We start from the raw sequence: 12,773 nt of genomic DNA on the forward strand, positions 1-12,773 counted from the left end.
TGAATGAATGGATGAGTGAGTAGGAATGATTGATGAGGGTGAGGGAAGACCCAGTGCTCCTGATGTGCTGGTTCATCGCATGGACTCACAATGCATGATTCCGTTGTCCATGGGATGGCCTGACTGCCATGCGCTTGATGGGACAGCAGGCTCCTCTGGGTTGCTCAGTCTGTCCTGGGATTCAACAGGAGACCTCATCTGAGCACCTGGTCATGTTCCAAAGAAGCCTTAAAATGCAAGGTCAGCTTTCTGAATACCGGCTGCTGGGAAGGAACTCAGAGGGCTCTCGAAAAGCCTCCAGGAGGAGCGAAGTCCCCCCAGTGCAGCTGCCCTGGGCTGGTGGCATCAGTGGTGGCTTAACTCTCTCATCCATCTCTCCCCATGGTTCCCATTTGGGTCAGACTCAGCCTACTTCCAGCTTCTCCCTTCTCCTGGACTGTCCCCGTCTCCCCCACCAGGTTAGGTCCTGGCCCAGTCCGCAGGGCGAAGGTTGCTTTCCTCAGCTCGTGCCCCGCAGCCTCTGGCTCCCGGGAGAGCTTCCCCTCTCCCGGGGTGCTCCCCACGGCGGGGCGGCTGGTCTGGAGGAAGCAGCTGGCTGCGACTGACATCTCCACCTGCTGGCCGTCCTGACCCTTGCTACATGCAGCTCTCTATCCCCGCCACTGCCGCCGGTACTGTTGCTGCTGCTGCTGCTGCTGCTGCTGCTGCAATATTTTATAACAAACCACCCAGAGACCCGGGTAGGAAGCATGCCCAGGCAGATGACATGGCGTGCTGCTCCCCCCAGGATCTACTCACATTGGATGCTCCGAATAAGTTTCCCCTGAGAAAAAGTCTGAGCGGGTAGAGAGCTAACCCTCTGACTGTGTTGCCGTCCCCCAGGGATCCTTCCATGAAGACTGAGGCAGGCCAAGCTGCTAAGAGCCTGCTGACATGACATCGGCTGCAGAGTTTGAAAATGTGGGTAACCAGCCACCTTACAGCCGGATCAATGCCCGCTGGGACGCCCCAGACGACGAGCTGGACAATGACAACAGCTCAGCCAGGCTCTTTGAGAGGTCCCGGATCAAGGCCTTGGCAGGTACTGTTTGGGGCCACAGGGGTTGGAGGGCATTCTCACAATCACAAGGTTCACAGCCCTCCCCACCTAGTGTGGATCCTCCGTGTGTGTTGGGTGAGCCCTGGCATGACAGTGATGGAGACATGTTTGCCGGGCTCAGGGAGGTGGGGGTCCCCTTGGGAGGGAGCACAGGCTCTGGCAGCCTCTGCCCCCAAGGGCCTCTGAGAAGCAAGGAGGTGCTGAAGCTGGGACCAGGTGGGGCCTGCCCTCTGCCTCTGTCCTGAGTGACCTGCGGCCAAAGTGAGAAGTACAAGAGTCTGGGCAAAGCAGTGTCTGAGGGCTGGACAGCCAGGCACAGGTACACAGGGCCTCCGGTTAACCCCGATTTCCTGCCTAGGCCTGGAGAAAGGAACTGTCGTCCTCTCTGTGGTCCCAAAAGGAGTGATTGGATAGGAAATCGAGAGCGGATAACATCCTCGCCACTGCTTCAGGAAGGATTTTCTTGATGAAACCTTTCATCCTTAAACTGGAATTAGATTTTTGCTTAGCAGGTTCATAATAGATCTTTCCCTCTCTCTCTTTCTCTGTCTCTCTCTCTCTCTCTCTCTGTGTGTGTGTGTGTGTGTGTGTTTGTGTGTGTGTGTGTGAATCCCAAGAATCAGACCTCAGCCGGTAGGGGGAGGAGAAGCCATTCCTACTAGAGATTTAAGATATTCTCCAGCCCCACCCTCTCTCTCTCTCGTGTGTGTGTGTGTGTGTGTGTGTGTGAGAGAGAGAGAGAGAGAGAGAGACAGAGAGAGAGAGAGAGAAAGACAGAGAGAGAGAAGATGGGGGTGGAGAATATCTTAAATCTCTAATAGAAATGACTTTTCCCCCTGTTGGCTGATATCTGATTCTTGGGATTTTTTTCCCCCAACTCCTGTGAGTATTGCCTCTCTGAACTTGACCCAGGATAACTATATTCCGACCCTAAGCCCTCGGCCAGTAAGAAAGGCGGAGTTGCATGGGGTTGTGTGTGTATGTGTGGGGGCTGGGTTCCTTCCCCTGATCCACCAGTCAGCAGCCCACATTGGACCTGTTTCCCTCTCATTGACTGTTCCTGTCTTCCACCTCCTAAGAAGACCACAACCTTCCCCATAAACACTGTCTGGAGTGATTCTCCCACTGCCCCCATACCTTATGGCCCAAATTGAAGGTTGTAGTAATCCTCTTCCACCCTCCCTCCCTGCACTCAGCTCCCAGATACCACAGTCCCCGGCTGATCTTGAAGCCTGAGCAGGGCCCTGGACCCTCTGGGACCATAATGACCTCACACCTTGGAGTGTCTGGGCTTCTCATCCTGGGAAAGGAATGCTGCGGTGTCTCATCTCCCTTATCATGACAAGGAATCCACCTGGGTCTCACTCTTCACCACTGGTGTCCTTGCTCTTTACAGGAAACTCTCTTTCTTCTTCCTTCATTTCCTTCTCACCCTCCTTGACCCCACAAAATTCTCCCTTGGTTTCCCTTGGGGACAGACCATAGCAGTGTTCCATTGGTTTTGTATGCGTTAATTGAAGCCAACCAAACTTGGAACCATTGGCTTTGTCAGTCTGGTTTTACCTTCTTATATCTCTGTGCTGGCTGGATCTAGCTGCAATGACCCTGGTGATCCAGGTGGAGGGAGAGGGTACCATATTCCGTAAAATTTGCCAAAGCAAGGTAAAAGTGGGGACCGGACTTTGTGCAGAGATCCTTTTATCTTTTTTAAGAAACCAAGGTAAATTCTATTTTAATAGTTACTTGTTGTACTCCTACTATGTTTAAAGCTAAACCCCTGGCCAAACGTGAAAGGGGAGAGGGGAACCACAGATGAATTCAATATAGTGTCTGTCTCTCAGGAGTTCACAATCTATTAGGGAAAAATGAACTATATTCACAATTAATTAGCATGAAAGGAATTAGAGAAGAACTGTAGGAAGAGCACATAAATTAAACAGCAATGAGAGAGCCAAGGAAGAGATGCAGGGAGAAGCAGGGAACAGTTCATGGAGGAGGCAGCCTTTGAGCTGGGAACTGAAGGGTGTGTGTGATTCTGGCAGGCAGAAGGGCCCCAGGTTTCTCCAGTTGGCCTGTGTGTGCTGTTGCCAGGTCTGATGAGCTGCTTGGGAAGTTGGTGGAGATACATTAAAGAGCCAAGCACAAAGCCGGGCATGGTAGCTCATGCCTATAATCCCAGCACTTTGGGATGCTGAGGTAAGTGTATGGCTTGAGACCAGAAGCTCAAGACCAGCCTGGCCAACATGGCGAAACTCCGTCTCTACTAAATTACAAAAAATGAATAAATAAATAACTGGGCATGGTGGTGCATGCCTGTAATTCCAGCTACTCAAGAAGCTGAGGCACGAGAATCGCTTGAACCTGGAAAGCGGAGGTTGCAGTGAGCCAAGGTCATGCCACTGCACTCCAGCCTGGTGACAGAGCGAGACTCTGTGCTTAGTGGTCAGTCCTAGGTTGATCAGGAAAGAGCCTTTGCTGACATTGGCTGTGCCTAGTTGAGCCTATGCCTCACCAGGAGCATGCATCTGACTTACCAGAGAATCTGAATGCCCCGCAGGGAGAGGAAAAGCCACAGAGTGTAGAATTGTATGCCTGGGCCTTAACGATTCAGAACATCTGGCCAACAAGTAAACATGCAAGTTTGAGATCCTTTCAAGATTTTCAAAAAATGAACAACCTAAGTGGTTACTGGCTTCCTTCTCCTGAGAGTCCACTCTAGGTGATCTGGGCTTGAGCTAAAGCTTTGGAAAGGTCTAAATAGAGTGGCAGATATGCTCATTCTGCTGGGTAGGCAAAATGGAGAAAGGGAGCACGTCAGCCTTCCTAGTCTCAAAGTCTTGACATTTTTTCCCTTTAGTACTGTCACTGGGGCTACCTTAACAGCCTAGGCAGGGGTCAGTCTCTCAAAAAAAAAACATCAGGGGCCGGGCGCGGTGGCTCATGCCTGTAATCCTAGCACTTTGGGAGGCCAAGACGGGTGGATCACGAGGTCAGGAGATCGAGACCATCCTGGCTAACATGGTGAAACCCTGTCTCTACTAAAAATACAAAAATTAGCCGGGCGTGGTGGTGGGCATCTGTAGTCCCAGCTACACGGGAGGCTGAGGCAGGAGAATGGCGTGAACCACCTGGGAGGCGGAGCTTGCAGTGAGTGGAGATCGCGCCACTGCACTCCAGCCTGGGCGACAGAGTGAGACTCTGTCTCAAAAAAAAAAAAAAAAAAAGAAACATTAGGGAGCTCTCAGCCACTCTCCCACTTACAGGAATATTAAGGCAAGGAGGGAATTCAGCCCTGAGTTGCTTAGAAGATAGCAGTGACCTGCTTCATAGGTATATGTGGTAAAGTAGGGGAAATTGGCCTGGCATCCTCTTCAGAAATGGAAGGTCCTGGGGTGAGGAGGAACATGTCACAAGATCCAGATTCAAGTCTTGATTCCGCCTTTAATGCCACTGCAGTGGAGGATCACTGACTCCTTTTCCATTTTTATAAAATAGGGATGATAGTATTTTCTCAATGTTGTTGTGAAGAGCAAATAAGATAAAGTTTATGAAAGTTTTTATTAATAATAAAATGCTAGGTGAATGTTAGATAATGTTAGTACTAAGAAAATTCCCCATAGGTGTTTTCTGTCCTTTCTCTTTTCCCAACTTCAGACATTCAAGATCATAAGCTTGGTCTTTTTCCTTGCCTGTTGTACCTTGGCCTGTTCCAGGACCTGTTTCTTCCTTCTTAACCCCCACCCTCCTTTGCCTCGGAAGTCTGAGTTGGAAGAAAAAGCCGGAGACCAAGGAAATCAGGCTAATGTTTGTGCTTGGAGCTCTGGGCTCTTTCCCCTTCCCCCAGACCTGATGCCCGTGAGATGAAGCCCCATGCCGTGCAGGTCTCTCTCTCCATAAGACTATCCAGTCCATGACCCTGGCTGTGTCTCTGCCATCTGACTGGGTGACATGGAAGGCCCAAGAAACCTAAGGATGATGGTCTTGTCAAATGCTTTTCCAGAGGAGACAGTTTCTCTAGGTCCATCTCCATTTAATGACCTATGGTTGGAAGACCTGAATTTGGGTGACTGGATGTGCTCTTTTCTGCCTCTTAAGTAAAATTCCTCTCAACTCCAAAGGAAATACTCCCTATTCTGCCTTTCATACCACTCCCAGGTCTTCCATCCTGGACCTAAAGAAACAAGCCATCTGGCTAATCTGTCCTAGTACGTAAAAACCTGACCTCTCTCCACAATGAATGACTTTCTGTATGAAACTGGGAGTCGGCCTAACTAAAGTGAAAAGGAAGATGGGTAGGAAAATGTTGCAAAAGGCTCCTGTAAGGGGGTGGATTTGACCTTGGCAATGCCAAGGGGAGGGCTGGGATCCCAGCAGGAATATTTGCCCTGTAGCTCCCTGAGCAGATTTTAGCTTTTTAACGTCAGTCTCTAAACTGGCCGCCTGTCACGTCAGTCTCTAAACTGGCCGCCTGTCATGAGGTTAAGTAGCAGATAGCCCTGAGGCTTCTTCCTGGGCTGGAGACCATGCTTCTCTCTTTCAATGATTGCCACAGGCACCTTCCTACTTTCTAGACCTGTTTTGAGGGATTACAGGAAGAGCAGCAACTGAAAAGCCCAAGTTCCTATCGTTCCAAAAGGTTCCAGCCTTCATGTTTCAATAGAAAGGCTCCCCCCATCTCCTAGAGTCCCCCTAATTGTCACACAGCCCCATTTCTTCTCCTTCCCCTTTTCATACTGGGAGCTGCCAGATGAGCATCGTGGCTGTCTGGATGAAGAATGAAGCACTGCAGGCTGCAGGGAACTTACCAGTCAGAATGCCTGCCCTCTGTCTCCCTCTCCTCGCCCCAGAGGAGGCATCTGCCTGCCTGCACACTCCTCCCCTCCCCGGCACCTGGGTACAGACTCCAGTGACTCCAGTGAGGACACTGCCTCAGGGTAGATGTGGCCCAGCTGGGAGAGCAGGGAGTGGAAGAACCCCGTGGAAAGATGCCCCAAAAAGAGAAGACCTGTGCATGAGCCTCACTCCCCTTTTCTCTCTTTCCTCCCCTCCCTCCTTCCACTCCCCTGCCTTACCCATGCACACAGCTTGGCCTCCGGCATCCTGTGTGCCGCCTGCTGCGTGATTTACAGCTTCTCGGCTCAGAGAGGCATCTTGCAGTGCAGGGAGCAGTCCAGAGCCTCCTGCAAAGAGCCGGTGGGAGACACAGCCTTCATATTCTTTCTCAGTCTTCCTCCTGTTCTTTGGCCCATGGAGCAATCACCGAAGGATAGACTACACAAGGCCTCTCATTTTAAAACCAGGTGTATAGAGATCTGTGTTGCCCATTCAGGTTTTGCCTTTACATTCAAATCCAACTGATGCGGCAAGCTAGAGATGACCTTCCTTCCTGCACTGTCTCTTTGTAGCCGTCTTCCTGGAAGAGAGATGAGGTTGAGGGGTGAGGTTGGTTGAGGACAATTCCGAGACTGCTGCGGGACAGCAGGTGCACTACAGCCTGTGTGTCTGCACTCTGAAGCACATAGTTGCTGCCACTGAACCTTAACTGTCTTCTGGACCCACTGCGTGCAGGCCCGGAGGTTAAGTTCTGTGGCTGCAGACATTCCTCAGATGCTCCTGCTCCCCGCCCCCCTCCTTGGCTGCCAGGAACTCCCCGGGGAGGGTGGTAGAGGCCTTTTCCTGACTCTGCTGCTGAAAGGGCCTGAGAGTGTCCTCCGGACATGTTTGGCCTCTCTCTCAGACCCCTTTCCCCTTGTATACAGGAGGATGCTGATCTCAGGTGCCCCAGTTGCCTAGGAGGGCTTTGTGTCCAGAGGGCGAGGGATTTCTCAGGGAGCAGGGCCTCACCGCCCTGGATAGGTATCAGTAGCTTCTCTGTTAAGTTGACAGATTCAGGTGCAGCTACTGGAGAGCAAGGCACCAGTTGTCCATGGTTCCCCCATGTCTGTCTCCAGGTACCTGTAACCAACAAAGATGGTGGTGTCATTAGTGGGAGGTTTGTAATGTTTTCTTCTTCTCAGACTTCAAAACATAAAATGGAGTTTTATTTAGAGACTACATATTGGGAAAACATACTATCCACAGAAATAGCTATCATTGTCGGCAACCATTTTAATGTCAGAGGGAAAAAATTGGATCTGCAGCTTTCTCTGGGAGGTCAGCCATGGTGAGATTGTCCCCCGCCCCCAGGCAGGACACAGTGTAGATAAACCTGCCAGTTACCTGTGCAGATAAACCTGCAAGAGATGTTAGCTTGCCACCTGCACTGTGTGGCCCAGGGCAGGTTTCCCCTGCCCAGGACATAAAACCTTCCATTGTCCCCTTACCACTCTTGATAAAAGCTATACTTCCTCTCTCAGAACTCTTTACAGAACCAAGGCTGCTTCCCTTCTATGGGTGACTGCTATCTATCATTGTGAAGATGCTTTATCAAATATTAATACACTGAGTTTAATAATAAGACTGTGTTCTCTCCCCAGGCAGTGCAGTCTGAGTGAACCATGTTAATAGCCTCCTCCATCTTTGGGACATTTCTGTGGGATTTGTTCCCAAGGGCTAGCTCTGACCCCAGGCCTTGACTGTGTTTATGGCTCTCAGGAGCAGCCAGCACCCATTCTACCTGCCCCATGTGTCCCCTACATGCTGCTTGGCTGAGGAGGAGGTGCCAAGGGTGTTGTTTTCAGAGCATCTATAGCAATTTTCCATTTTCCCTTTATAACATGTCACTGAGAGAGAGTGACAAGGAGGCTAGTAGCAGCTGAGTCTCTGCGAGCATTTTACCTCCAAACCCTTTGGCCTTCAGACTCGGGAAAGTAGATCAACCAGAGAGTCTCATTTTACAGTCTAGTGAGACAGAGGTAGATCAAATAATCCCACACGTGTCTATATGCATAGACACATGTGCACTGCAAATTATGACAAATGCTATGAAGATTTGCTGGGAACTGTAAAGTTTGTAACATCAACTGCAGCTCAGTTCAGGGGATAAGCGTGTTTGAGTCAAAGCACAGGGTCGGTGGTGTTGATAGGAGGGCAGGCAGGGGCCACCTCACAGGCTTGATAGGCCACCAACATTGCCAAGGTCCTGGGCAGGAAGCAGAGGAAAACTCAAAAGGGGTGGCTGTGGAGTTTAAGGAGGGAATTCTTTGCAAAACAGTGGCGAGGTTGAAGAGTCCAAGAGAGGGAGCATTAGCTGTGGGCTGCAGGACAGGAGCTGAGTCTTCAGTAGAGGGTGGAGGGTAGGAGTTGCTGCCAGACCATCAAAGTACTTTCAGCAGGAAAATGGCATGGTTAGATTTGGGTTTTTAGGGCTTGCTCTGACTACTAAGGATCACCCTCTGTAGGGAGAACAGGTTGTGGGGAGGCTGTGCAGAAGTCCAGTAAAGAGAAGATGCTGTTTGAGTTAGCTTGTTACCCATAGGTGAGGAGAAAAAGGTCTACCTGGCAATATCACTCTTCTGTCCTCCTGCCTGTATCATTAGGGGACCTTGATCAAGTCACTCTTCTGCTCCTCGGGGCCTCTTTATCCTCACCTATAGCACCAGGGGCTTGAACTAGATGACGCCCAACGCCCTTCTAGCTCTGACAGTTTGAGGAGAAGCCACCTATGGAGTGGTGTTGACAATGTGCCTCTTTACCCTGAACCATGTAGCTTTGGTTCCTGGCTTGGGGAATGGAACTGATCCTTTTCAGCAAATCTGTGCTTCTCCAGAAACTCTCTGTTCACTAAAGGCATCACCTAGGCTGAGGCCAAGTCCTGGACTGTCTTGACTTTTGCAGCCCCGTGTTCTCAGAGAGTGTAATCTCTCTCTGCAGCCACTACCTGCATGCAAGACAACCATGCCTGATATTTGTGCAGCTGCTTCATGTTCTATCTGCTTTTGTTCAGGTCATCTCCATGACCCTTCACCCACTCTGTGAAGTGGGCAGGGTATAGCTGTTGTCATCTCCCTAGAGATGAGGAAGGTCGCAATGCCAGGAAGTGGTCAGGACAGGACTAGGATCCCAGGGCTTTAAAGTCATCACAGCGCTGCTTGGGCTGCAGCCCTCGGACCCTATTGAATGTTCTTCATTCTTACCTTTTGTGCTCCTTTGCGCCCCCCACCCGCCGAGATGCCCCTTCCCATTTTTCCTTCCAACACCAGCCTTTTGAGCCTCCTGCCTCCTGCCTCTCCCCTGTCCAGTCTCATTTACACAGGACAGTTAGAATCTTTGTCCTCCAGCACACTTTCGGGAGGTGCTGCTTTACTTAGGAACCTCCAGGCTGTTATGTACCTGGGCTATAATGTTCACATTCCCTAGACTGTCCTGCAGCTGCCTTGCTCTGGATAAATTCACTGCTTGTCACCCCCACTCCCAAAACCTGCATACATGTACACACATGCACACACACACATAGGCACTTACCCGTTGCCACCTAAGGGGCTTTGAATATTACCTCCTTTTTCTTCCCTGCCATTCTAAAACCATTATCATCTTCAAACTCCGGATGAAAACTAGCCTTCTTCAAAAATAAAAAAACTTTTTGATTTAAACTAGTCTACAATAACTTGTTTTCTTTTGCAATAATATATAAAGATCATATTTTATGTAAAAATGCAATAGGAGCTGGACACAGTGGCTCATGCCTGTAATCCCAGCATTTTGAGAGGCCCAGCAGGGAGGCCAGGAGCTCCAGACCAGCCTGGCCAACATGGTGAAACCCTTTCTCTACTAAAAATACAAAAAATTAGCTGGGTGTGGTGGCACATGCCTGTGATCCCAGCTACTCGAGAGGCTGAGGCACAAGATTTGCTTGAACCCAGGAGGCAGAGGTTACAGTGAGCTGAGATCGCACCACTGCACTCCAGCCGGAGCGACAGAGGGAGACTCCACCTCAAAAACATAAATGAACAAATAAGAAAGCAATAAGATATTTACTTTGATATCTTTTTAACATTTTTATTAACAATAATATATATGTAATATAGAAAATATGAGAAAAACAGATAAAGAAAAGCAGAGATTTTGTTAATGTCTCATATAGACATTTTAATTTCTACACATGTATGACTGTATAGGTCTGTGTATATATTGTTATCTATAATATTATAATCTTAGACCCTCTTTCATGTAGCAATATGCTATGAGTATCTTTTCATGTCAGCAAACATGCAAATTATTTTAATGGCTATATTGTCACCCTTTGAATTACTATACCCCAAGCTCAGCCTCCCAAGTAGCTGGGGACTATAGGTGTGCACTACTGCACCCGGCTTATGACCACTTTAAAATCAGTCTTATGGGCTTTATTCTTGCATTTGCATTTTAAGATATGTAGTAAGCATCCTAAACTTCCATCTTAGAATCACCCCTAGCTATGTCGCAAATCCTTAAGGGTTGGGGAAATAGCTGTTCACAAAACCAGTGTGATGAAAGTTGGTTGAAAGGAAAATTCCTCTCCAAACTGGTTAAACAGAAACAGTAGAATCTGTGTCATCATCATTTATGATGTGTCCCTGAGAGTCTGCCCCATGCTAGGCTTTATTGTGGATTGGCATCTGTGTCATTGAGGTTCGCCACAAGTTCATGGCTGTTAAAGTATGGCTCACTTGGCCAGGCACGGTGGCTCATGCCTATAATCCAGGCACTTTGGGAGGCCAAGGCAGGCGGATCACCTGAGGTCAAGAGTTTGAGAACAGCCTGGCCAACATGGTGAAACCTGGTCTATACTAAAAATACAAAAAAAAAAAAAATTTAGCTGGGTGTGGTGGTGCGTGCCTGTAGTCCCAGCTACTTGGGGAGGCTGAGGCAGGAGAATCACTTGAACCCAGGAGATGGAGGTTGCAGTGAACCAAGATCGCACCCCTGCACTCCGGCCTGGGTGACAGAGGGAGACTCCATCTCAAAAAACAAACAAACAAACAAACGAAAACAACAACGGCAAAACAAAGCATGGCTCACTCTGGTTCCCTAAGCTCTTGGCTTCTTGGCATGAGAAGGAGAGAAATCACAAGTTGTGAACCTGCAAAGGGCTCAGCATGAAATGACTGTTTTCAGAAGACTCGTGGTCCATGGGCCTCCCTTGGTGCCTTTGCTCTTACCTGTCTTTCTGACCTCCTAGTTTTACCTGTAGCTTAAGGCTGTGAGTGACTGAAAATGCAGACTTCCTCGAGATAGAAACTTTTTTGACTTTTCATCTATTAGTCCTCAGGGTTTATGAACTTTATATCCTAGTTTTCTTTATGGCATCTGTTGTTTCATATTATAAAAGCAATGTATGCCCATTGCAAATATTTTAGAAAACACAGAAAAGAAAAAAAAAAGTTACCCAGCATTAGGACATAGGTTTGAAAATCTTAATTTTCCTCCAAAATACATTATAATATCCTTTCCTGTCATTGAAATTTCTTTAACAACCTTAATAGTATCCTCATTCATATACCAAAATATTAAATTATCCCTTGTTTTTGATTATTTAGGTTGCTATTTTCTATTCTTGAAAGCAAATTTTGGCCGGGCACGGTGGCTCAAGCCTGTAATCCCAGCACTTTGGGAGACCGAGACGGGCAGATCACTAGGTCAGGAGATCGAGACCATCCTGGCTAACATGGTGAAACTCTGTCTCTACTAAAAAAAAATACACAAAACTAGCAGGGCGAGGTGGCGGGCGCCTGTAGTCCCAGCTACTCGGGAGGCTGAGGCAGGAGAATGGCGTAAACCTGGAAGGCGGAGCTTGCAGTGAGCTGAGATCCGGCCACTGCACTCCAGCCTGTGCCACAGAGCAAGACTCCATTTCAAAAAAAAAGAAAGCAATTTTTTTTTTAACAGAAAAAGGAGGGATAGGCACAAAACCCTCAAGGAATGTAATAGAAAGCCACTGAAGCAATAAATAGATGGACCCAGAAATGGGAGATGAAGCTTCCAAAGATAAGATACTTCAACTTTACCGTGTGGTTTAAGGACGGCTCCTATTTTTAAAACAACCCCACTAGGGACTTTTGATGGTGAACTTCCCAGATGCCCGTGACGTCAGGGGGTGAAGCAGGTCCTGGAGTGGGTGGGGCTGGCGGCTGGTGTGCTGCTAACCAAGAAGGGAGGAGGGAGGACCCACGGGAAGCCTGGCGAAGGAGTAACACAAGAAACAGACTGAGCCGTGACCCTGTGGGGAGACATTTGTGCTTTAAACCCCCGTGGGGAGTATTCAGAGGGCAGAACCTCAGACAGTAGCTGTGTGGGGGTCGGGGAGGCAGAGCGTTCCTTGCTCCTTACAGACCTCACTTCCCTCTTGCATCCAGGGGCCAGTGCTTCTGCCAACTGCCTTGCTCTCTGCTTTTCACTTCTCTTATGGGCTCAGGTGGTTAAAGATGCTTATGATTTTGGCCTGGTGAAAAATCGCTAAGGCAGGAAAGCACACAAAAGGAATGAGGCTATCTTGGAAAAAGGAACAAAAGAAAAACATGTTAGTATTTTCTTTACGCTGGGCGCGGTGGCTCATTCCTGTAATCCCAGCACCTTGGGAGGCCAAGGCGGGCAGATCACCTGAGGTCAGGAGTTTGAGACCAGCCTGGCCAACACGGTTAAACGCTGTCTCTACTAAAAATACAAAAATTAGCTAGGCATGTTGGCACATGCCTGTAATCCCAGCTACTCGGGAGGCTGAGACAGGAGAATCACTTAAACCCAGGAGGTGGAGGTT

The 12,773-nt window shown here is 48.8% G+C and overlaps 1 protein-coding gene across 2 annotated transcripts in view; it reads left to right on the forward strand.

The window, feature by feature from the left end:
- The first annotated feature begins 879 nt into the window (after window positions 1-879).
- Window positions 880-12,773, forward strand: part of SPTB (spectrin, beta, erythrocytic) — a 77,562-nt gene continuing 65,668 nt past the window's right edge. For both annotated transcript variants that reach the window (XM_011949766.1, XM_011949767.1), the window contains exon 1: window positions 880-1,081. In XM_011949766.1, coding sequence (XP_011805156.1) covers window positions 934-1,081 — 148 coding nt within the window. In that variant the 5' untranslated portion in view covers window positions 880-933. The remainder of the gene's footprint in view (window positions 1,082-12,773) is intronic.

The sequence above is a fragment of the Colobus angolensis genome, unplaced genomic scaffold (assembly GCF_000951035.1).
Source record: "Colobus angolensis palliatus isolate OR3802 unplaced genomic scaffold, Cang.pa_1.0 Scaffold3, whole genome shotgun sequence".
Lineage (NCBI taxonomy): Eukaryota > Metazoa > Chordata > Mammalia > Primates > Cercopithecidae > Colobus > Colobus angolensis.